The sequence below is a fragment of the Colius striatus genome, chromosome 14 (assembly GCF_028858725.1).
Source record: "Colius striatus isolate bColStr4 chromosome 14, bColStr4.1.hap1, whole genome shotgun sequence".
Taxonomy (NCBI): Eukaryota; Metazoa; Chordata; class Aves; order Coliiformes; family Coliidae; genus Colius; species Colius striatus.
This window is the reverse complement of record NC_084772.1, coordinates 16,054,641-16,080,327: the sequence shown is the minus strand read 5'-3', so window position 1 is coordinate 16,080,327 and position 25,687 is coordinate 16,054,641. Positions and strand designations below refer to the sequence as shown.

The 25,687-nt window shown below is 37.5% G+C and overlaps 1 protein-coding gene across 1 annotated transcript in view; it reads left to right on the top strand.

The window, feature by feature from the left end:
* The window catches only part of ADAMTS18 (ADAM metallopeptidase with thrombospondin type 1 motif 18), a 72,307-nt gene that overhangs the window by 24,847 nt on the left and 21,773 nt on the right, over positions 1-25,687 (top strand). The window contains exons 4-16 of the mRNA XM_010202067.2: positions 1,960-2,242; positions 5,905-6,104; positions 6,823-6,906; positions 7,506-7,665; positions 8,096-8,201; positions 11,796-11,933; positions 13,187-13,340; positions 14,355-14,450; positions 15,345-15,493; positions 20,697-20,869; positions 22,771-22,901; positions 23,039-23,162; positions 24,331-24,575. Coding sequence (XP_010200369.2) covers positions 1,960-2,242; positions 5,905-6,104; positions 6,823-6,906; positions 7,506-7,665; positions 8,096-8,201; positions 11,796-11,933; positions 13,187-13,340; positions 14,355-14,450; positions 15,345-15,493; positions 20,697-20,869; positions 22,771-22,901; positions 23,039-23,162; positions 24,331-24,575 — 2,043 coding nt within the window. The remainder of the gene's footprint in view (positions 1-1,959; positions 2,243-5,904; positions 6,105-6,822; positions 6,907-7,505; positions 7,666-8,095; positions 8,202-11,795; positions 11,934-13,186; positions 13,341-14,354; positions 14,451-15,344; positions 15,494-20,696; positions 20,870-22,770; positions 22,902-23,038; positions 23,163-24,330; positions 24,576-25,687) is intronic.

Below are 25,687 nucleotides of genomic sequence, written 5' to 3'. Positions count from 1 at the left end.
AAAGTACTTCATCATGACCAAATGTGATCTGACATTTGAAATATGCCAACTTATTGCAGTGAGCAGGCAAGTTAAATTCTTGTCAATTATTTAAAGCCTGTCTCTTATTGGCAAAGGCAATTTTAACCTTCATTTAGAATGTTAAGTAGATATAGGCTGAGGTACACAATTATGAATTCATGTTGAAGAAGGGAAAGAGGGAAAATTATTAATCAGAAAATGATATGTGTTTGGTTTTGTATTGTTTTTCAGGAGGCAGTTAGGCCTTCCCATTTTATAAGATGGAATCTCTTCTTCTGTCAGTCAAGATAACAGCATGATTTTATGAGCCCTATACTTTGGCCTTTGTGAAAGTTGCTTGTATTTGGACATACTGCAAAGCTACCTTTGATTTGGAGAGACAGAAGTGAATTTCCATGAAAAGGGCATAGTGTATGCCTACAGAGTCTTGAGGACCTGTCTGTCTCTGGTAAAGGTTTTCAGCTGAGATACACTTAAAAGTCAGTGTTAGCATTAGCTTAGTAAACAGTTAAAACTGTGAAGATTCCACATGGAACTTTCTGTTTTCACTTGCTTTTCATTTTCTGTTGAGTTTTCCTCTTGGGAAACAGTTCTGAAAGTGCATAAAATTCCACAAATCCTTCATAAATACAGTGCTTGCAATAAGCTTGCAAACTGCTCTCCTTCTGATACCCTTGGCATTCTTGGTCCTAGGAAGTTAGCCTGAAGGAAAAGCATCCATTTCAGAAGGGAATAGGTGATACACGTCTAACATGTGCATTTTCAAAGATGAGGTTTTGAGGAAGGAGGTGAAATCATGATCTGGGAGGACTTAAGCTGTCGGGAAGGATGGTTTGCAATTGACATGTGTTTGTACATATTTTTCTGAAGCATAAGAGATATGTAGTCCTCGTGGGATGTCAGTTTTGGCAGGAGGGTGTTGGCGCATGGTAGAGCCTCACTGGTCCAAACCAAAAGTCTGTATCTAGTATTACGTATATAATGTAATAGAATTACCTGATGAAACTTCTTTTTGGTTTTTGACTTGGTAAAAGGAGTGTTTATTACAACATGTTTTACAAAACTCAGAAATAAAATCATAACTGATTAATGAGCTGCATGGAAATACTTCCTCAGTGCCACCCACATTTCCCTGGCCCTGATCCTGGAAACACTTCATCACATGTGCAGTTTTATGCACAGATACTATGTGAAAAGTACAGTGTAGTTTTCCCATACTTACTTCTGTGTTTCAGGGATCCAAGAAGGAAAACAATCACATACTTTCTTTCACTGAGCAGTTTTCTCTTGTAGAAGGGCATAAATTTTAAACTGTGTTTATGATGATAAAATTGCTGGGAGCTGATTACTGAGTGATAATACTAAAATGCTCAGATGCTTCCACTTTGTGATGCTGTACTATAATGTGCTTATGTTTCTACTTAGAATAACCGTAAGTCTGGGATTGCTGCCTGGTACAGGCTTGTTCTGAAAAAAAACCCTGAATCCTAATTCAAATGTTTTTATTAATGTATGCATTCATTAGAAGCTGTATTTTCCAAAAGCGTTTTCTTTTTGTGTGACATTGTATATTGTGTACACAAACACACATACAAACAGATCCATGCTGTGAGGAATAGACTAATGTTGCATAGGAAGTTATTCATGGTACTGTGTGCAGGTGCTATGCTGCCAGTCCCACAACATTCTTGTTTTGTGTGTTACCAAATATAAAACCTGGTCAACTCTGCAGTGAAACATTACAGACTTTAATTAGGAAGACTATCTAGATTATATCTTGGCTAAATGTTATTTAGAGGAGCTCATTTCAATCACTTTAGGCTTTGAAGGGAGAACACTTCAAGAGCTTTGAAGGGAGATCACTTTAAGAACAAGCATGTTCCAGCTGTGAACCTTGACAGTATTTTCTCTAATTTGTGGTGCTGTTTCTTTTTTTAGTCAGGTTTGATAAGGACACGGAAGATCGAGTTCCTTATATCTCCATTACCTCAGCAGCTAGCACAGGAGCACAACTACACCTCACCTACTGGACACCATCCTCATGTATTATACAAACGAACTGCAGAAGAGAAGGTGCACCGGTACACAGTACAGTCCAGTCCCAAATACTTTTCTTTTGGCCATCACAGAATTCACACTTCCCACAAGTATCATGCTCAAGCGAACGGTTACCACCATGGAAGGTTTCAAAAGCAACATTTTTGTGGACGTCGCAAGAAATGTATGTAAGGAAACTTTCTGTCCTTGTTTGAGATAGTGGCTCTTTCAGACTCTGTGGTGATTCTGAGGTGTGATCCACAGTCACTTTTTTGATGAAGTCATAATCATTTTAAATCATACATTTCTAGAGTGAAACTAGATAACAGAAACTTGATTATTCCTTTACATTGATGTCATAATCTGTTTTATTAAGCCATCTGAAACTGTCTAATTTTTGTATTCTCTACCTAGATTAAAAGGTCCCATGCCTGATTTTTTTGACATTGACATAGATTTCAGTAAGGAATTCTGCACAGTGATGGATGCCAAGTGTCTGATCTACTCTCTCTTAGTTTGGGGATATATAACTAATTAGGATGAGAGATGGAGAAGTCTTCCAAATCATTAATGTTTGAGAGGATAGAGAATCAGTCTTTCAGAACTCACCATTTGATAACAAAGTTTTCAGCAACTGAGATCTTAAACCCTCCCATGTAAATTTTTTAAACAAGTTTTTGGAACCACCTCTTAGAGAAGTATATTGGAATATATTATCCTGCCAAGGTCTGTCTGAGTTCTTCATTAAGGAGCTGAAATAGCAGAACATTTTAGAGCCCCCTTGGACTCTATATCTGTATTTACAGCATTCAGTTGATTCTTTTTGAAAGCTAATCTGCTTCTGAGCAGAGTCTCTTAATAAGGGTCACCAGGAATGTACACAGTATTGAAAACATTGTCTGAATCCAGTTACATTCTTGCAACTTCCTACTTCAGTTCTGAGAAACTGAACAGGTTCCTTTTCCAAAAGGCATGTAAGGAAGAAAGAGAATACAGAGAAGGGAAGGAATGAGAAACAAAACAGTGGGAAGGGTGGCTGTCCGAGACTGAGGCCTGAGACCCAAAAATTGCTTATTAAAAATTGTCTGCTTCTTCAAAAACCCTTCTACCTAGGTTTGAAAGCCAGACTTCAAATGCCAGATGCACAAGCCCATGATTCAACTTGTAAACTTTTGCATTCTGATGCAGTTCAAAAGTACCTCATTGCATACTCCCCTTCCCTCCCATCTGGTTTCCCTGCTGCCTGCTTTAGAGCAGAGGATAGTGGTGCCAAGTTAGCTCATTGCTCTGCAGTGTCTTGTTTTATTTTATTTGCATTGTCCACTGTAATCTTGTATCTTATTTACTGTACCACCCGTGAATGCTTGTCCAAATTCAGAATGATTCATGTCCTCTTGAGCTTTTATGGTACTTAGCCCTATAATGGATGAATGCATTTTGTTTGAACACTGTATTTTCATACCCTCCTGGGATGTGAGAAGATATGATCATTATTCCTGTCTTATAAATGGGACTCATAGACACAGGAGAGGTCAAAAATAACCATTGCTTCTCGGTACCAAATCGATAAACTGAGTTTTTCTTTAAAATGCTTATCATAATTTAGGCTCTTGTAATTGTAGATGACTATCTATATATTTGATAATTTCAGTTACATCTAGGAGTTCTTAGCTGCATGTTCCAGCTGGGTTAATGTTAAATGAAGAACATGCAATTAGCATCTGACTGTGATGATTTTAGTATAACCGATTCACCTATCATTGCCCAGGAACTAAGTACACTATTAGGATATGATTAAGCAAGTTTGCGTTTAATTATTTTAACCATGAAATTCTTTCTTTTGATGTCCTGTGGTCTTTCACTTCATGGAGCACTGAACTGTCACCTTCAGAGAGAAAGGAAGGAGTAGTTGTGAAAAATAACCTAATTCCTTACCCAGCCTTGGTGAATCTGTAGAACAGTTTGATCTTGTTCACTGAATGAAGACATTCCTACTAATAAAATCACATGTGATTGGTGAATTAAGAAGGGGTAAATACAGGATGTAGAAGAAAACATATCACTCCAGTAAAGGCAACACTCTTTATATGAATATTTGGGACTTCTTTCCTTTCTTTTTTTTTTTAATTTTTACCTTTTGTTCCTGTTCTTGTTCTGAGATCTGGAGACACAGATCTGAGATCAGTTTGAAGTTTCCAGGAAAATCCAGTCTGGCCACCTGGAATAGGAAATTTCAGCTTGAATGAACAAAGGCATTGCAAATGCAGCCTTACAGAAGGCAATCCTCTGCTATTAACACTGCCTAGTCAAGGTTAATTTATCCTGACCTAAGAATGAATCCAAACTTGCAGAACAGTAAAGGATAAAGCACACTGCCACTTCCAATGCATAAAAGTAGCTCGTCTCACTCACCATCTTTTAAAATTTCATTTGCTGGCAATTTGTAAGAGGTAGAGAAGCCAGTTAGTCATCTTTCAAACACTTCTTCACAATCTAAATGTTTTTAGATTATGAAAATTAAGTTGACTGTAGTTAGAAAATCATGCTTGAAACATAACTGCTGCTTTGGTTTTATTAGAAGCAGTGAAGTTAATTCAAGAGCAAAACTCCATTGCTCATGGATTTATGAGTTAAATGACCTGAAGTTATATTACCTTCAAAATAGTATGTGGAAACTGAAGGGCCTTGAACTGGATGCTTCATTCCTTGGTGAGGCACGTCTTAGTGTACTTCCAGAAAAGTTCTTCGAGGTTGTAAGGGACAATTGTTTCTAATGAGTGATACGTTAAAAAATCTTATTATCACAGTCACTTGCAATGTTAAATATAGTCCAGAGTGACTTAGTTCTTGAAAGCAGACCTCTGTTGTGCATGTCATAGTATTCTTGATTTCCCAGTTTGGCATGGGAGGAAGTGGCAGCTGTTTTATCTTTGTTGGAGTAACTCTCTGATGAGGCACAGGCAGAACATTTTAATTACCTGAGGCTCCCTCACTTGTGTCGTGTTGCGTCCTGTGTCAAAAAAATAATAATCCCCTTGTTATCCAAATAGTATGTGAAAGTTATGTTAATTCTTGAAGCAAAGGCAGTGTAGATTGATGCAAAAAACTATCAATAACAGGAGCATTATGAGATGTAGGCCGTAGATTTCTTCTCCCGTTTGCTGTCTTGGAGTAGAGACCATTCTCTGACCGTGCCATCAACCACCCTACACAAGCACAGAGGGAAAAAGTGCACCCACCTGGCATTGGGTGTGTGGGCTGGGTGCACAGATCATCTTGTCAAGCCGTCCTTGCTGTTGCCTGACATTTCCCTATACTAAATAAATATGTTCCCAGCAGGAATAATCTCGGTGACAAATTCACATAGAAGGCTAATGTCAATCACAATAGCAAGCTGGCAGGAATCTTACTTGTGGTGTATGTCTGCTTTCTGTACTGACGGTGGACATCTGTTGTGGAAAGGACTTTTTTACCAACTGCTATGTAAGTAGCACATGCCAAACACCTCAGGAAGTTATCAAAAGGACAGCAAAAATGTAGATATTCTGTTAAAAATTCTGTGAGTGTGTTTTTGCCACAGATGCTACCATTTTATTAGGTTAATTCCTTATTGTAAACTGCTTATGAATGTGGTTCTCCTCTTTCCTTCTCTCCCTGTAGCCACCCTTCCCTCGGGAACAAATCAAGTCTTTTTTAATAAACATAGAAGAACATAGCCATATGTACTAACTAATCACATGCTGTAAAAGTAATCTAAGTCTCTAAACCTGTGATGCTTCATTTTCTGAGGAAACTGTTCATGGGTGATCTGAACCTTTTCCAAAACTGAGTTTTACTTCATTTTAGATGCACCTAAGCCACCCACAGAGGAGACATACATTCGCTCAGATGAATATGGGACTTCTGCAAGGTTCAAAAGATCATCTGCTAAGATTCAGAAAAATGGAAGTCTAAATGTTGAAACCCTTGTTGTGGCAGATAAAAAAATGTTGGAGAAACATGGCAAGGAAAATGTAACCACCTACATCTTAACAGTTATGAACATGGTAAGACATGGTGTATGTTATCTCTGTGGAATATTGTTATGTCAGAGTAGGATCTTTCATTAGACAAACAGTGATACCAAAAAGAGCAGAGGCAACTTATGTAAGCCTTTCTTCAAGCTGCATCTAAGGTATTACTTACATCAAAAAGGTCTTTAAAAACACATCCCCAGATTATTACAGCTCTGGCAACAGCAGAATAAAGAAAAATTTAAGTCTAGATAATATTTTAAAAGATACATTTTAAAATACTTGTGTAGTATGAACGAGTTAGATACACTGGAATGGAAAGTTTCATTTCATTTAATATCATGAGGCTTCGTCTGTTTTATCTGATGTCTTCTTGAAACAAAAATTTGAGAAAGCACAAATTTATTTTGAGAAAAAAGAATAGAATTTAACTAGAAATACACTTTTCCCTTGTGTCTTTGCTCTTTAGTTTTGTACCACAAAACTTGAACCTTGAGCTTGATTACCCTTAGTCCAGGAGACCAAGAACAGAACAAAGCCCATGGAAATCAATAGAAGGTTTTAAAGTTTTTTGATAAGTGTAGTGGTTTGAGGCATAATTCATGTGGATTCTTTTGGGTTAATCCTATAAGGTGTATAACTCCAGCAGTTTGTACTGAAAATTGAAGCTCAATGCAATAACTCAATACATATGTTTAGTCTATTAAAAATATACATCTAAATTGTATTTCCTTTTCAATAATTGTTGCAGGTCTCCAGTCTGTTTAAAGATGGAACAATTGGAAGTGATATAAACATTATTGTTGTGAGCCTTCTTCTTTTGGAACAAGAGCCTGTAAGTTGTGTCAGAATTGTGTCTAATTCCCCTGTTCATGGGGAGCGTTAGCTGTTCCCATGTTCTATAAGTGAACTTTAATTAGCGGTTTCTGAGGACATAAAGCATGAGAATAAGATTAAAATCACAGAAACTTCTAAAATCACACCTTCTGCATTGAAGTGCTTTCAGTAACTTAACAATTTTCATCATTTTTTTTAAGAGAAATGTCTGGAATGAAAAATCTATGTAAGTAGTACTTAAATAAATACAAAGATTTTTAATTAGGCTGCCCAGGATGTGGTGATCAGAAGGAGGAAGGAGTCAAAAGTCCCAAACTGAAGACAGCATGTAACGAAAGGTGGGAGTGGAGCCAATTGTTTTGGCAACGGTGCTGAGACAAAAGAAGACAAAATCTCTTCTGATTAAAAGAAATTTGCAATGGGTTGGTGTACTTGGATAATACTTTTCCTCCACAGAAATCTCCGAACGTTTTAATCACAAGATAGAAAATGGTTCAGTGTTCAGCTTTCTTGAGAATCAGTTATATTTGTGTTCTCTTAATTCCAACCACTGACAGAAAAAAGCTCCTTATTTTTGTGTCTATAAATTACCTCCAGGGTGGACTGCTGATTAACCACCATGCAGACCAGTCACTGAACAGCTTCTGTCAATGGCAGTCCGAGCTGGTTGGGAAGAACGGAAAGCGCCACGACCACGCCATCTTGCTTACGGGTTTTGATATCTGCTCTTGGAAAAACGAGCCCTGTGATACTTTAGGTATGATATGAAAACGCATTCCGATAAACTAGTGGGTGTCCATAGCAGCAACTTGATTCATAACCACTGAAATGTTTTAAAATAAGGAAGTCTGTTTTTGCAGAGTGTTGGCCTTCTTGAAGAGGAAAGAACAGGTTTGGGGTGTCTTTTGAGAATTATTTCTGAGCCCCTCTGAATTGTTAATGATTCTTTTTTCTTTTTGTGACTACTTGCCCTTTTTGAGTGGGTATTGAGTGGTTAGGTTTGGTTTATACTTCTTATACAGGAGTCTCTTTATTGTCAAATAAAAGTCTACTGTAATTCCTCCATGATAAACCTTAAGAAGTAGACAACCGTCTTCCATCACCATGATAGGCTGAGTTGCTGTGTGTGATATATGTATTTGGAATTCTGTAAAGAAACAAGCTCTTCTGCTGTTTCCTTCTTTCAGGATTCGCACCTATCAGTGGCATGTGCAGCAAATATCGTAGTTGCACCATTAATGAAGATACAGGCCTTGGACTGGCTTTTACAATTGCTCATGAATCTGGACACAAGTAAGTTTCGTGAGTCTTACATCCTCCTTCTGTAAAAAATATGTAAGTGAATGGAAACACAGCAACAGTTAATATAAATTAGCTAAATATGAGTCAGAGCTATATGATACAAATATAGAGAACATCCAGTTAATGCATTGCCCTTATTACATTTCATCCCTTCAACAATCGTGCAAATAAATGCTGTGGGATTTTGATTTTTGCTGCCATGGGCAGAGGGACCTTATTCTGATACAGGTGCTTCATAACTGTGTTGAATTTGATGAGAAGCTATAGGCAGTTTTAGGCCACAGTCAAGACTCTTCACTCACAGATGTGTCCTTTAGCGTAAAATGGTGAATCAAGGTGCTTTCTTTTTATTTTTTATCTTTTGACATTTTTTTAAATTCCAGATAGCAGAACAAGCAGTTAAAAATGACAATAATTATCTACAAGCTTTCCACACTGCTACCACGTTCTGGTAAAGAAATTGCTTCTAGTATCAATGAGATTTCTCCAAAAAGAGAAAGGACAGTGCAGCTTACAACACAGACAAGTGATCTCTCAGAGTCTTTTAGAGTTCTATTTCCCAGAATATGTGGGGTTTCATAGGATCTGAGAGCCATTCATTCTGTTCAACCTGTACTTCTTTGTTCTGGTTACCTATTTAATGTGTGGTGTGGCTAGAACAACCCTTGTGGTGGTTTCTGCCTATTTGTATCTATATGCATTGTATTTCCATTTGATTTCTATGCTAGTGAAACTTTAATTTTCCCAAAAACCTTCTGTCCCTTGTACAAAATTGGCAATAGTCTTCCATGGAGCTTCAACTATCCTCTGAATTGTTTAATTAAATCTGCTGAAGGTGATAATTTTGATATACTTTTTCACAATGTTTTTGCATGCTTTTGATTTGCAGTTTTAACACAGCTCAAGCTGGTTCTGCTTGACCACTGGCAGTATGGAAGCATAGTTTCTCATAGTTTATGTTGTACAAACCTGAAATCAAGGGTCAGATAAAACGTAGCCATAGGATCCCTATTTTGTGCAGCAACATTACTGCACATTCTGTGCATCTCTGAAAAGTGGTGGTATTGTATTCTGCTGCTAGGTAACATTACTGCACATTCTGTGCATCTCTGAAGAGTGGTGGTACTGTATTCTGCTGTTTGGTCGGGGCATGAATCAAACCCTGCGTGATTCAAACCCTAATTCTGTGTGACTGAATCAGAACTATTTAGTGTGCAAATATGCTCTATAGTAAATGCTATGACCTAATGTCTACTTGAGTGACCCTTTCACAGGTTTCTGTACATCTGAAGGGAAACAAGGAATTAGAGAATAATCCAGTTACCAGTGGAGCCCACAGGAATTGTGCCAATGCTTTCAATGGGACCAACTATGTAAAATATATATTGATTGATGCTCCTATCACATTAATGCAATTTCACTGACCTCAATACATTATGCCCTTTAATCAGTGTTAGGAAAGGATCAGGCCCATAACTTGATTGTCAGGAATTATCCCCTTTAGTCTCTTAATGTCCTTCCTTCCTGTTTATTTTCATATTTGCTTTGAGAGGTTATGCTTGGAAATTTTATGTGTTGGTTTGTTGTTTTTCACCACTGCCTTTGGCTCTCATATTAGTAAGCTTTTCTTAGGTATACTTCCATGCTCCTGTCTAATAAGATGCATTTTATCTCCTAATATCACCAGATAAAAAATGTCTTTAGTATCATTTGTTCATATTCCTGAGACTACTTAGTATGGGGTATCAGACAACAGAATTTGGTCTCTGTAATACAGAGAATCCTGAAAACAGAAAAAACCTCTGACAGCCTTGGAGGTGCTGAGATCCACTCTGACTGTATTAACCAAAGGATTTCATAGTAGGAGAATGTTGTATATTGTATAGATCACACTTTATGATCCACTGAGTAGCTTCAGTTATACATTTTTATGGTTTTGTTTAAGTAGTTTGTGTTTTCACCTGAAAGCTTAAGAGTTCCTTTGGGAGTGCAGAGCCCATTGTGTCAGTGGGTATATAAACTGTGGATTGTTTGGCTGAAATGCATGTGAGCAATGGTAATATGTTAGAAAAGACTCTAAAAAACTACCTCACTTGGGACTTTTTTTGTCCATTTATAGAAGGAGCTATATATTTTAGCAAGTTTGGAGCCTCAGGTGGTGGCAACGGATGCAGTAACACTGATGAGCCTTCAATGATTTATGACAGTTGAGGATCGAGTCCAGTAAATTAGATATTCCCTGCATGTGCACAGATTACATTCATAAAGTTGCCAATATATGACAATATTGAAGTAACAGATTATGAAATTTCTATTCAAAACACATAGAAATTCACAGATGTCCTGTACAGGGAGTAAAAATATAACAGTGAAAGGACAAAACCCTGAAAATTAGCTTTATTGTATCCACAAGCTCCACATAATTTATCATTTTAAATGTGCTTTTTATTATTGCTTATTATTCTTTGTATTATTTTACCACCTCCCCTAGAGCAAGCAGGGCCTCATGGTGCTGCAGATTGAGCAAAGCACCCAATAAGAAGCAGTTTTCCCACTAAAGAGGTTTAATTGAAGCAAATTAAGTAACAATGTCTAACAAAAGACGAGGAAAATAAAGTGATTTACCTGAAATAATAGAGCAAGTTAGTGGCCAAAATTAGAAAAATAATCACATTTTTGTATTTGTACCTTGTATTCTATTCATTCAATCCCATTTCTTCTGTTACAGATTGAATGCAACAAAAAGTTCCATTTAGATATAAGAAAAAACTATTTCACTGTGAGGTGAGGGAGCCCTGGCACAGGCTGCCCAGAGGGGTTGTGGAGTCTCCTTCCTTGGAGGTCTTCAAGACCCGCCTGGACACGTTCCTATGCAACCTGATCTAGGTGAACCTGCTTCTGCAGGGGGGTTGGACTAGATGATCTCTAAAGGTCCCTTCCAACCCCTACCATTCTATGATTCTTTGTAGTTTTTCCCTCCTATGAGGAGGATAGTTAGGTAATATTCTTATAGCTGTGTAACACTAACATTTCCCTTGATTCTGATCTCCACACTGTTCATGTTTACAGGCATTATCTCTAGGCAAAGAAAGGCTCAATCTATGTCCATGTTTTAAGCTGATAGATCTATAGGCAAGTACAAGTGTGACAACATAAGATCCATTACTTCCATCTATCTCACCACAAAACATTTCTCCTTCAGGACAGAGAAATGGTTAAACTGTAACACTTCTGGTACAGTTTACAGCTCTGATTCTACATTCCAGTGTCTTGTCATTAACTCACATTGCAGAGCTGTTGTGTGTCACCAGTATGGGTCTCTCTTGATTTGACTCTCTTTTTCTCATCAGACAGGTGTATGATGACAATGAAATTTGAATGCCACTAATTGCTGCTTGTTTGATACTAATAGTCATTTGTATGGTGCATATGTTTTCATCCCTTTGGAATGAAAGGGATGAATTCTACATTCCCTGTGGAGTTCAAGCATAGAGCTGTTACCCACAAAGTGTTTCTTCTGCTTCAAATTTTGCTTTGCTTCCAATTAATCCTGATTTTCGCTCTTATGCCTGGTTCTCTTTTCAGCTTTGGTATGATTCATGATGGAGAAGGAAACCCTTGTAGAAAAGCTGAGGGTAATATTATGTCTCCCACACTCACAGGAAACAATGGAGTGTTTTCTTGGTCTGTATGCAGCAGGCAGTATCTCAACAAATTTCTCAGGTAGGTAGATGTAAATCTGGGTTGGTGCCAGGGAATGGATCTTCAGTAATGACTTGAATTCTTGAACAGACATAAAAATTACTTAAGTGTGAAATTCACCTCTTTTAAAACAGACTATTTGAGCCCACACACTTGGACTCATGAAACGTATGGGTGGTATGGCATATGTGTTTTGTCCTGCCACATTTCAAAAGAATGATTTTCACCCTCCATCAATATCCTGCAGTAATGACTGGCCTATCATTCTTTCCCAGGCATTCCTGTCAGCAAATGGGTTTATTAGAGAATTAATAGGAAGTGGACACAAAAGTGATACCAAAGTCATTAGTAAAATGTAAATTAACATTAGTGGCTTTTCTCACTGCAGTTTCTCTCTTGAACTAGCTTATGTCATGAGTAAGGACATTTTACGTTTTTCATATACTGTTTTTGGGGAAAAAAAATGACAATTATTTCTGCAGCACATTGGCATTACTCAGTGATTTAAAGAAACTGGTTTTGATCTGTGTTTAATGTCATCCAAACTGCAGTCCTTTCCTGTATAAGTTTTTACTGTTCTATAACTATTAAGAATTAACTATAAACTATAACTATTCCTTTTATTTGGTTTGCCACACATGGGTAGGCTATACACGATGACAAATAATGTGTAGGTGGCAGTGATGCAACATATTCTTAGAGTACACAAGCAAAGAGCAAACTAAGTAAGCCCTCCAACATGCAAAGTGATCCAAGACATGTAAACTTGGGAAATACATCAAGCATAGAGCAAGCTTCTGTGTATGTGGCTTCTCAAGCACCTAAAAAGGAACACCGGGTACCTTTGGTCTTAAGCTGGGCACAGCCCACCCAAAGCACAGCATTCTCTTTGTCAGCCCACACAAAACAAATGCTGAAATCAGACTATGTGCCTGTTGATTCTGTTGATTCCTGATTTTGGGAATCCAAGAAGCAGACTAGAAGACTAGATTACCTTGCTCTTGGTTGCACAGGAATAAAGTGAGAAGGATTTTATGAGTCTTTACTGTTGTTTCAACAGTCCCAAAGCCTGGAAATTCCTGCTTCCTTAAAACTTTGCAGGTCAGGCTACCACACAATGTCAAGAACTCTTGGTTCCTGCAAGCAGATAGTCTCATTTCAGTATATACTTCTAAAGCTAGTTAAAGGTACTGTATACCATACTATGTGTTTTACTGATTAAAATATTTTGATATGAAGATCACAGTCACGATTAATACACATTCTCATTATAGTACAGCTCAAGCTGCCTGCCTGATTGATGAACCTAAGCAAACAGGACAGTATAAATACCCTGACAAACTGCCAGGGCAGATCTATGATGCTGATACCCAGTGCAAATGGCAATTTGGAATGAAGGCGAAACTGTGCAACCTCAGCTTTGTAAAGGTACCTATTGATATACTTTTGAAAAGCTAAAATTACATCAGAGAACTGCAGTACACTAAGTAAGTACAAATAATACAATGTTCTTCAGAGGCCCTGGCCACCTTATCTTGCATGGCAATTTGCTTTGAAGGTACTGGCCCCTCTTGAGGAATATCGCAATCCCAGGGGAGTTTCACAGGGAAATGTGCTCTTTCCAGGAGTCATAAGGGGTGCAGTTCAATGGATAAACCCACGAGCCCTTGCCTCTTATGCTAAGGGAAATTAGTAGGCTGTAAACTTTTGATCAAAACTTGCATGGGGTGTGGAGTAAGAAGGACTAAGTTTCCTGGTGTTTATTTTATTCATTGACAGCACAATCTGGAAAAGACATAGGGTTATTCCAGAACAATAAAAACGTAATGTACTCTTGACTTCATAACGAAGGATTAATTTAGAGTAACCCATTATTTTAGTGACTGCTACACTCTTTGCTGATCTCTTCAGAAAAGTTGTTTTATTAAATAATCTGGAGTGCTCATTCTTATGAGAAGTATTGTAATTTCTTCTACTCCTTTTACTGTCGTGGAGTATTTTGATTTGTTTTATACTAACCACATTCATCAGGTGATAGCAGCTGTGTTTCTTCTACAGCTAATAAACAATGAAACAAGAGTGAATAGCACTGTGAGAGTGAAGCTTTCCCCTGTGTTTTAGAAAATCTTAGTCTCTTCACAGTGTTATAGTCCCTGTAGACATGATCAAATTTCAGCCTTGAACTTCTTAACACTGTTTTTCTTCTATTATAGTCTCGGAATAGTTTTAAAAAATCTGTGGTGAAATGGTGCATAAGCAAGAAGGCAATGTACAGGATATGGCTGTGCTCTGAATCTTAAACCCTGGCCTTTAAAAATTCAGAAAAGTTTTTATTTATATGGCTTTTAAGATAGCAAAGGCATGTGTCAGTTGTTACTCTTTCTAGGCACCAGGAAATAATGGGAATTGTGAGTATTATAGTGAGTACTTTTCTCTTTTCAGGATATATGCAAATCTCTCTGGTGTCACAAAGTGGGTCATAGGTGTGAGACAAAGTTCATGCCAGCAGCAGAAGGAACAGCTTGTGGTATTAGTATGGTAAGTTGTTTTACAATGGGACAATGTCATTCTATCTTGTTTTTAGACTGCATTGGGTCAAATACCAGCTCCTGTTTATCCAGATCCCTCCAGGTTTGCTATCACAGAGTTCTTGATTACTCTGTAAAAGATTGCATTGTGATACATAGTCAGGACTGTTTCTTACATTTGCACCAACCTGATGGTAGGGTGTGATACCTCTCCCATCGAGCTATGGAATAAAATATATCTGGCAAATCTAAATTGTTAAGAGAAACCCTTAATTATAGCAGTTAAATCAAGGCTTTAGATTCCACTCTGATATAAGAATTCCTTAAGCTATAATATTTGCACTACAGACTAAGGCCATCAGGCATATTATCATCAGTGATCACTACTGAAAGAGCATGAGTATTTGTTTTAGTTGAACTTTTTAATTTACACTCATCTATAATTACCCAAAATATTTTCTTTTGCTGTTATATTTCTTCCAGTAGAATATAATTTTGAGTTTGAAGTTACTGGCAAATGTTCTATTATGCTTCTTCTCTTTGTGCAGTATTTAATAATGATGAAAGGCAGACATTTTAGCAGAATTGTAGCAGGCTATTTTTAAATTACAAGGGAAATTTTGAGGTTCTGATGGCACAGGACCATATATTAACTTGGATTTTTGGGATGGAAGAGTAAGCCAAAAAGACAGTCTCCAAGACATTACTTACATATACCATCGTGTGGACCAATGTCCTATTTCGGAGTGCTTGTCCTCCTGTGAACTATCTCATTGAGTTCAATGAGTGACCTCATTTTTATTAGGGTCAAGCACTGGAGCTTTTAAATGTGGATTTTTTCTTTTTTTGCATCTGTTAGGTACAGCTAACTCTGATGGGATATTTTTTGGCATTCTTTTGGCAGTGGTGTCGAAGAGGACAGTGTGTCAAATATGGAGATCATGGACCCAAGCCTGTAAATGGCCAATGGTCTGCCTGGTCTGAGTGGTCAGAGTGTACTCGCACTTGTGGAGGTGGGGTTACATATCAAGAAAGACACTGCAATAATCCAAAGTAAGACATAGATGTGAAAAGGTATTATTTTTATACTATTTATGTTATTAGAAAAAAAAATATAGCAGAGTCCATTTCTGTAGGGAAATAGTACATCTGACAATGTACTGACAATTTCTAAGAACTTTCTTTCATGCCCAGTGTGACCAGTCGGTAGCTGAAAGACAGAAATATGTTGCTGCTAAAAAGTAGTGGCTGTAGAAAACTGCTAGAGTGGTAGAATATCTACAGCCTAGCTTTATTATTTTATGGTACTAATATCTGCAGAAGTCACGAAATGCCACACGGACATATTCACACCTAATAAGAATAAGGGAAAAGAGTCTTAAAGACTGTTAAGACTTCTGATGAGGTTATATTATCCAGGATAATAAACCAAACATGTTTAAAGTCAGTATCAGAATGGTTGTAGATAGATGTCTTTGTATGTCCGTCATGTTCTTTGCATTCTTTTATGTTTCACAGGTCAGACTAAAGTTGCTGAACCCTAGAATTTTATGCTAAGAGTGAAAAATGAAACAGTTCTGGCATTATCCTCTACTGAATGTCTTATCACTATAAATACTACTATTCCTTACAATACTATTCCAAAGTAGAGATAAGTTGTTACCTGACCAGCATCTTTCCCGAGACTCCATTCACTTCAGCTTACAAGAAAAGAAGGATTTCACTGTTTTATTTCATATACAACTTGAACAGGCATAGACACATGTATTCTTCATTGCACACAATAAAAACAGCATTTAAACTGCAGTAATAAAAAGCAGAGAAAATATGACACGGTTTATATGAGGCTGTAAAGAAGCCTCACACCTACTATACAGTGCTGCAGTAATAATATCCACGCTTCATATACTATGTTATAGGAAAATGTGAGTTAGTTAAAATAGTCATTACCCTCACTCAGTCAAGCCAATTTCTGATCTGTAGCAGAGCATTTTCTTAACATTTTCTGTTGTTTCTCGGTGTATTTTGATAAAATTACTTGGAGAGTATCCTGCTTTAAACTATTTAGCATGAGAATGCAAGGTCTCAGTTACGCGTCACACAAATAGTTTGGGCTTCCTGCTTTTTTTTGTCTTCCTACTTTTGTTTTGCTTGCTAAATTTGTATGTGTGCACATTGCTCTTTGCATGCATTCATAAGCCTTCTGTTGCTTGCCCTGTATGACAGAAGAATATCCAGTAGTTGAAGTGTTTGAGTTTGGTGCACTATTATAACTGATAATGATTTCCAGTGGTCTTCACCCAGAAGCGCTTTAATATGAAGGATGTCTGTTACTGTAGCATTATGTATTTAAAAATGCCATTCAGGGTGATCTGTCTGTTCTTGCTAAAGTAAGACTTGATGCAAGACATGACACAGACAAGTAAGACCTGATTCCAGGGCCCTGTTTATACTAACTTCTATTTTATTATATTAGTGATAATCCAGTCAGAGCAAAGAGAAGATACTATAAATCTCTCTGAGTGATGAAACGACAGGACTATAAATAAGCCATCCACACAAGAGTGTATGAATATCCACGTAGCTGTATTTCCCATCACAGCACTTTTGTATACACGTGGAATCATTAGAAAAATGATACTATCCATTTTCAACGTTGCAGCACATGGAACAATTTATAACCCAGTCACTGTTCATTGTTCTCCTCTATAACTACACATAAACAAAGAATAATGATTCCTTTCTTTTTCAACTTCTGAAACATATTTCAGATGTTTATATATTTCAGTACATCTATGTATATTATTTCATATGTAATGTATTCATGTCACTTTTCCTAATCCAGAGTTGTGTAGGAGCTAATGTTTATTCTGTTCAAAAGCTTGATAGATGACTTTGGAGAGCGAAATTTTGAGAATGGCAACAAAATGTGTTTCTGTAGGAGATTAGGACAAGGGTTGTGGATCTCTGAAGAACCATCTGGGCTCTAAAGTGAGGATTTTAAATAAGTAGTCCATTTTTCAAACTAACGAATATTGAAGCAGATATCTAGATTTCCAAAGATTTTAAAGGTGACACATTATGGGAAGCTTAAGGATAGGTGAAGAACACTAATCCAGGCTGCTGCTTATGAAAGTCTCTTTATCTATATCTTTGAATGTGAAACTCTTCTCTTGCAAATGATATCCAGCCAATTCCATTCCCTTTCTCTTGACAATCTTAAAACAGACCTTGTGACCGCACCCAAACAGCTCTGGGTATGGTTCTGAATTACCACATGAGTTCTGTATGAATTCATGAAAACAGACACCTACATAGAACACGGAACTGTGCAGATTTGCTAAAATCATTACATTTCTGTAAATTGCCACAGTGTAATTTCATGGATCTGGTTTTCATACATCACAACATTTTACAATTGAGGTACTTTTCTAAGATAGAAATAGCTTACATAATCTAATAGTTTAGCTGGGAAGGAACCTGAAGAGTGCCCAAGAGATTTAAATTACTACCTAAATCATATCTGTGGGACTGCATCCTGCCCACTTCACAATAGTGCATTGTTAAATAAGAGCAGAATGGAGTTTTTGGCATGTGCGCAGTCAAAAGACTAAATCAAAATTGCTTGAACACATTTTTAAAGTCTTTTGTGTACAAGATCTATAACAGTGATTATAGACAATGCAGTTGCAAACTGATGCAAAGTCATGCTACCATGTAAATACTAATGAGCAATGAAGGCTGTGGAAGACCTCGTAGACTTTTCAAATTTATGCAGGATAAAATTGTCTAGCTTTGTGATACTGTCATAATGTGGTCATAATATGAGCAGGTATGTTTTCACTTGAAATTAAATCAATCCAAACCATCAAAAAGTTAGAGTCCAGAATTTCAGAGTCTGTTTCCCTTTGTAGTGCATAAAATACTTCCCTTGAGCAGATTAATACCAGGATTTCTCACTCTGTGTTGCATTGCAGTGAATATCAATTTTATTGCCAATGTTCATTCTTCTGAAAAGGGTAGTGCGGAATTTATTGTACCACTATAGAAATTTTGGAATACTCTCTGTGCAAAGGGTTTCTTTATAAGTGCACTTTTACCACAAGAGCTTCTGTAGGCAGTGAAACCAAAATCTACTGGTGATATAAATATCACCACTGGTAAAAGTATGATCTTGTCAGTGTAGGTGTTATTCTGTTCTCAGAAATTTTGCTTTTTAAATGTACATCTAGTTTCCTGTGAATTACTTAACTCTTATTAACATCTTGTTGGTAAAAAACAAAGGTGGGGAAGTTTCCATAATTCTCTGGCCAAGAGCTTCAGTAATGGGAGTTTACTGTAATATTAAAATGCTGTAAGAGCTGAGAAACAGAACACCTCCCTTAGTTTGGTGGAATTTTATACCATCCTCAAATATAAGACTGTGGCTAGAAATCACAGTCCAGCCATAAATAATTCTATTCTATTGCTTGTTTGGTGGCATTTACTTGGAAAGTTGCTTCTTTTCCTAATACTATAGCAGATCTGTTCTCTGGGGCTGAAGGTCAAAAATCATACATGTGCTGAAGCTGTAAATGTTTGGAAAGAACTGAGGACCCAATGGTTTGGCTGCCTTACTTCACAGCTCTCATCAATGGCACAAAATCGACATAAACACTCGCCGACTTTACAGATGTTACATGTCCTCCCTGCCCTTCACACACTGAATTGGTGCCAACTCGGACAAAAAAATTTGACTTAAGACCTTTTCCGTTATACCCAGTGTCAGTGTAGCTAGTAGGTGACCTCAAGAAAATTCACTGAAAGTTGGATTTTTTTCCCACATCACATTTTGCTGGTGTTTTAACCCAGTTTTAGGGTAACAGGTGGGTTTCCACCTCATCCCTTGAAAGACTCTTTTTGAGCCCAAAATTCTGGAAAAGGCAGGTAAAGTGTACATTCAAAGCTGATTCATCACATAAAACCTAAGCCCCAGCTTGGTTAGCAGCTTAGGCATATGAAGGTTAAAATTTGTAGTACAACAACAAAAAAAAGCACGTGGAGTTCTCACCCATGTTGCACCGAGATGTCTCCATAATGCTCCAGTCAGATACAGGTCAAGAGAAGTTGCATGAGACACTTGATGTAGAAAATAGTTGTAGTGTGGAGGGATTTAAACAAACAATGTGCTGCAACTGTATTTTGATCGTAGTATCTTCTATCATTCTTTTCCCTTAGTGTGTATGTGACATAGGCAAACTGTCCACTGAAAGATCATGCCTTGTCTTCCAAGTGGAAGACTTGGTCTCTGATTTTTGAAGGTCATTATATAAATGTGTGCAAGTGCAGCATTGTTATATTTCTTTTCACTTGACACAAGAAGTTGTGTGATGTGACAGAGTTCTTAGAATTTGCTGTTTTGAAGATTTGGCTCAGGACTTGCAGATGTGTATCTGAGCATTGTCAAACTGCAAAAATAACATTGGTGAATTCCTGTGTAGACCCAGAAGGAATAGAGAAATGAGTGAATGCATTTCTCAGCAGCTCATGAGACCTCTCAGTTGCTTTAAAAAAAGCAAGTCTTACATTGTTTTTCAGTTGTGTGCATAGACCAAATAGTTAAAAAACTGTTATTCTGTTAACATAAGATACTAACAAAGTAATAGAATATCCTCTTTTCATCCTGGCCAAAATTAAGGGAAATACCTAGGCAAGGTTTGCTGAAGTGGATGTGACATGTTTAAAGTTATCCATGAATTCCAACATTTTCTTCTAGCAGGACAACTATGCACAGTCCTTGTTTCCTTTGACTGCTTCAAAGTGTGGTTTTTTCAAAATGATTTACAAAATAAATGAACAACCAAATGTAATTATTCATTCTGTTTATGTTTGATCAGTGTTATGTTATCCTTTATTAACTCTCAATGTGATAGGTAATTCTTTGCACATGTTCATTTCTGGGTTACAGCAGAGTAAAAATAGCTTTGTAACAAGATTGAAACCAGCCAATACAAAATAGCCCTGTAAATTTAAATTAGTGAAAACATGGTTCACCTCTAGATGGGTGCATCTTTGCTGAGTTTGCAAGGATCCAAGCAGATAATTCATGGCAACTGCTCTGCTTGGTTTTAGGAACCATGAGAATTAATGGCCCATATAAGAAATACTGATCTCCCATGACAATATGTCCCCTTTTCTCCATATTCTCATACACATGTGACATGCCAATCCCACAAGGAGTAGGTTTTGCAAAAGAATTTTGTGTCTTTTGTTTTAGGCCTCAGTATGGTGGCAAATTCTGCCCAGGTTCCAGTCGTATTTATCAACTTTGCAATACTCAGCCATGTCCTGCAAACAGCTTGGACTTCCGTGCCCAGCAGTGTGCAGAATACAACAGCAAACCTTTCCGGGGATGGTACTACAAGTGGAAGCCATATACTAAAGTGGAAGGTAATTAAGCCACAGCTCTGATGGACAAAGGCAATTGCAGGAAGTAAACTGTAAGCTGTAATTCATCCATATTCTTTGGGCAAATAGAAATTCAGTTGGCTTGTTTGAGATGTGTTTGCTTTCTAGCAGACTTGAACCCAGTCTCCTGTGTGATACTGCCTGTATGAACATGCAGAATTGATTTTGGTTGTGAATTTAAATCTTTGTCCTTAGCATGACTCCCTGGCTGTCACTACCTCTCTCATTTGTTTTATATTACGTATCAGTTAGGGTAAAACCAAAACACAACCATTTCCATGGATTTTTCAGTATGGGAAATGTGAGCTCCCACAATAACATGACCAGAATCTTCTTCCTTTGGAATGTTCTCAGATTTCAAAACGTAACAATAAATCAACCTTTTGACTTCTCTGCTTGGATAGTCCCATGAGAATTGGAAAAACAAACACTGTACTAGTATCATTTTTTTAAAGTCCTCTTTTACTAAGAGATCTTCATAAAGTTCAGGTCTCAATAACTATTTCTTGTCTTTTTTTACCAAGAAAGTTTTTTTTTTACTTTTCACATCTTAATTTTGCAAATAGTTTGAATCACTGTTCATTTTCATCACATGTAACGAATCTTTCCTGCAGTTTGGAAGCAGTTTGTACCCAAAGTTGCTACTTCAATGAAAATGGCTGGGTTTTGTTCCATTATAGCTGCTTTGTTTAGCACCTGTATAAATTTGCCTTTAAAGATAATTTTGTAATCATATGTATAGACATACATGTAACTTTCATTCCTAGCCTGATTATAGTTTCTTCAAAAGTCTTTGCAGGCATTTTCATGGGTATTTATAAACCTGTGTCCTAACAGCAAATGTGAACAGAGGAGAGGAAACATGTATGTTAACAACATGTATGTTGTATAACAGGGAGAAGAAGTGCATCATATTTAATAGAAACCAAGGTAGCTTACATTGGCTGTTAAATGTAGAGGCTGCATTAAGGACAAAGAGCATAGGTTTCATAAGCAAGACATCACCAAATGACTCTGCACTTGGAAATATCTGTCCTTACTCTCTTAGCTGCTTTTCAAAATCTCCCTCAAGATCTTCATTTATAGTCTTGAAAATATGATCTACTTTTCAAAATTGCTACAGAAGCCTTGCCTCTGTAGAAAGTACAACTGAAAATCCAGCTGCTGATTTAAGAATGACATGATACTGTTTTGAATCCAGTTTCACATTCTTCAAAATCTTGTTACACTGTTTTATTTGTTGCACTTAACAATTTGTATTAAAATTATGTGTTTCAGCAACTGTGACAGTATTTCTAGTTGCATGACAGTTATTGTCTAGGTAGAATGTCAGCCCTTTATAAGCATAACATACCATCTGTGTGTAAGAAGAAATTTGATTGCAATGATTGTGATTTCTTTGAGGAACAACACTGTTGTTAGGGGTAAATCTGGCCCCAGTCCTAGCTCTCAGCTGAACTGATCATTTGTGCCATCTTACATAGTTTTCAAATTGCAACTAAAAATTAAATACATTTTTTACAATAGTTTTACAATATTACAATTGAAAAAAAGAAATGTGAAGCTGTGAGGCAGCAGGACTGAAGTCAGGGCCACGTCAGCAGAGCTAATGCAAAGTGCCCGCTCTCACTGGATTCACTGGGTTTGAATTCTTAATTCTATGTGTGGACAGTCAAACCCTCTTCTTTTAAAATATCATAATGTAAGCAATTGTATTTTACTTTGTTTCTACCCATGTTGCAGTCTTAATATGTCACCACACACATAATCCATGCAGCTTAGTCATCTAGGATGCAGGAGGAAACAAAAGCAGGATCTCTTTTTTTTAAGCTGTGCTGAAGGTCTGATAATACTTTCTTATCTTTGTGGTTTTTTTTCTCCAGAGGAAGACAGATGTAAATTGTACTGCACAGCTGAAGACTTTGACTTTTTCTTTGCAATGTCCAGCAAAGTGAAGGATGGAACTTTATGTTCTCCAAATAAATTTGATGTTTGCATTGATGGAATATGTGAAGTAAGATAAAATTAAGTTTCTTACAATCCTAATGTCTAATTTTTCTGAAGTGAGCAATTGACTCCTTTATGGAAAATGCAGCTGTTTCTCCAAATTCCCGTGTATCTGAGTCCTTCACTTGTGCCTTTTGGTTGCAGCAAGTAGGGTGTGATCATGGACTTGGTTCCAAAGCTGTACTGGATGCTTGTGGAGTTTGTAAAGGAGATAATTCAACGTGCAAGTTCTTTAAAGGCCAATACTTGATCCAGCACAAAGCTAATGGTAAGGAAAGCTGTTCCACATGATCATCAACTCATTGCTCTGCTGTATCCCCATGTAATATATATAATTCCTTGCTCATTAAGGCAGTGGCTAAAAGTCCAGATGTGAACTGAAAATCACAGAGAGACTGAGAGGAGAGTTCACATTTCTCCTGTTTCTTGGTAACAAGAAAGCTCTGAGCGTAAGTCCTGGTTAGTCAATTTGCAAGCATTCCTCTTGTTTCTTAAGCCACATTTTCCTTTTACGTGTGAATTTCCTCTTAAAGGAGATTTTAGGATTCAGGCAAGTGAAAAAATATCTGTCAGCAGCTCTGAGTGAAGACTGCAGAAGATATAAAAAGCAATGCACAGCATAATGCCAAACATGACAGTATTTCCATGTCCAGTTTCAAATTAAGTTGACTGGAAGCTTTCCAGCTGATCCAATGTATGATCCAGTCACTGGGAGGTGGACTGCGTTCTATTCAGTGGACTGTCACAGGCTTCTTGCAACATAATCTCACCATGCCTTAGGTTCTCAAGCATAAGATGCAGATTATATTTATTTACCCACAGGGGTATTTTAAGGATCCATTTACTGTTGATCGTAAGATGTGTCAATACTATGATAATATAGGCCAGGAAAATGTTTAGGATATAGAAATGCAGATACAATACTAGAAGAATAATCTAAACTGAATGCTCTGTGAAATCAGCCATGTGCAGTGCATATGGAGATTGTCAGCAGTGTCTCATCTGACTGTAGAATGAGTGAGATTTCTACCTGCTCAGAGTAGACCCAGTGGTATACAGGGCTTTAAGAAAGCTCTCTGCATCCCAGAGCATCTCACCTCCAAACCCTTGCCCATGGTGGAAGCAGTATCTTCCAGCGACTATAAGGAACTACAAGGAGAGCATGGTTAAAACAATTGCAGTGAAATCACTCTTAGGTAGACTTGCTTGTCCTTGTTTTTATTCAGAAAGAAAAATACCAGGAATTGGAATACCTCAGAGTTATACAAGCTGCGTGGGGGGTTAAAATCAGAACTGGTTTCTTCTTGTGAGAATGGAGTAAAGCTGGTGGATCAGAACAGCTGTCTTCAACAAAATGTTCAAATTGGCTCAAAAAAGATCAGCCATCTCTGTCTGTATGACAACCACAATAATGTTGCTTCCTTCTTTCCTTTCAGACTACTATGCCGTGGTCACTATCCCAGCAGGAGCACGCAGCATACAGCTCCAGGAAATGCAGATCTCCACCAGCTACCTCGCAGTGCGCAACCTCAGTAAAAAGTATTATCTGACAGCAGACTGGACGATTGACTGGCCAGGAAAGTTCTCTTTTGCTGGGACAGTTTTTGATTATCAACGTTCTTTCAACCATCCAGAGAGTCTATATGCAGCAGGACCGACTAATGAGACGCTGGTCTTTGAAGTAAGATTTCTTCGGTTTATTCTTTCCTTGATGTCTATTACAGAATTAGCAATGACAGCTTTAGCTCTGCAATGGAGCTCTCAGCAAGATTAAAGACCAGGGTTGAGTCACTATAATGTTCAGACTTCATTGTGTGGTCAGTCTAGGTTGAAAGGCCTTTCACCAGTTGATCAAGGTCTGAAGTTTAGTAAAATGTCAGTGAAAAGGAAGGTGCATAAAACAAACCATACAGCATTATTTCTCAGTTGGTGCACAATGGTAATAGAGGTTGTAAACACATCCCATAAATGGTATATGATAAAATTCAGTGATGTAAAAATTAAACCTAACATTATGGTGAGGCTTAATGGTAACCATTTCAAATAATGCTTCTGAAACTACAGGCACATGTAGTCATTTTTACATTTGCCTTGGGGCACAAATGATCAAAGTACCACACATGGGCTTCTACGCAGTTCCTGTTGGTTTGGTTTTATTGGTGACAGCATTTAAAATATTGACTTTTATATATGTTTTTATCTCCCAGTCAAATTTGTATCACCTACTCTGCCAGCCAACCTGTGCTGAAACTACGTTTTGTAGAAAGTGAATTTGGTACTTACATGCTTCTGGCCACTGATACTTCTGTTCTAAGAAAAAAAACGCTTCTGCATTAGGCTTTGTAACTCACCTGTTACATCTGTTTTGATGGATCCTTCCCTGTGAGAAGGAAGAAGCCCTCCCCAGAAGGGATTTAATTCCTTCCCACACCTTCCAGCAATCCTGTGGTCAGCTCACTACCAAACACACTGCTTTCTCTAGCGTGTGCTTTGGGAGCCCGAGCAGGGCAGCGTGCTGTGGCTCTTTGCCCCACTGTGGAACCCTGCAGCTGGAAACTGGGCTGCACAAGTTAGCAGGAGCAGTTAGCTGAGAACTCTGCATCCTGTCACCCTTTGTTAGCTGAGGATTCTGCATTGTCTCCCTAATGCACCTTGCTTCTATTAAACTAAGAGACACAGGAATTATGGACTATGATGTGAAATAATATGAAATAATCCTGTTCTGCAAGGATTATTTAAACTTTCACAGCTCTTTAGTAGAGCATTTATTTGATATTCCAATGAGCCTTACTG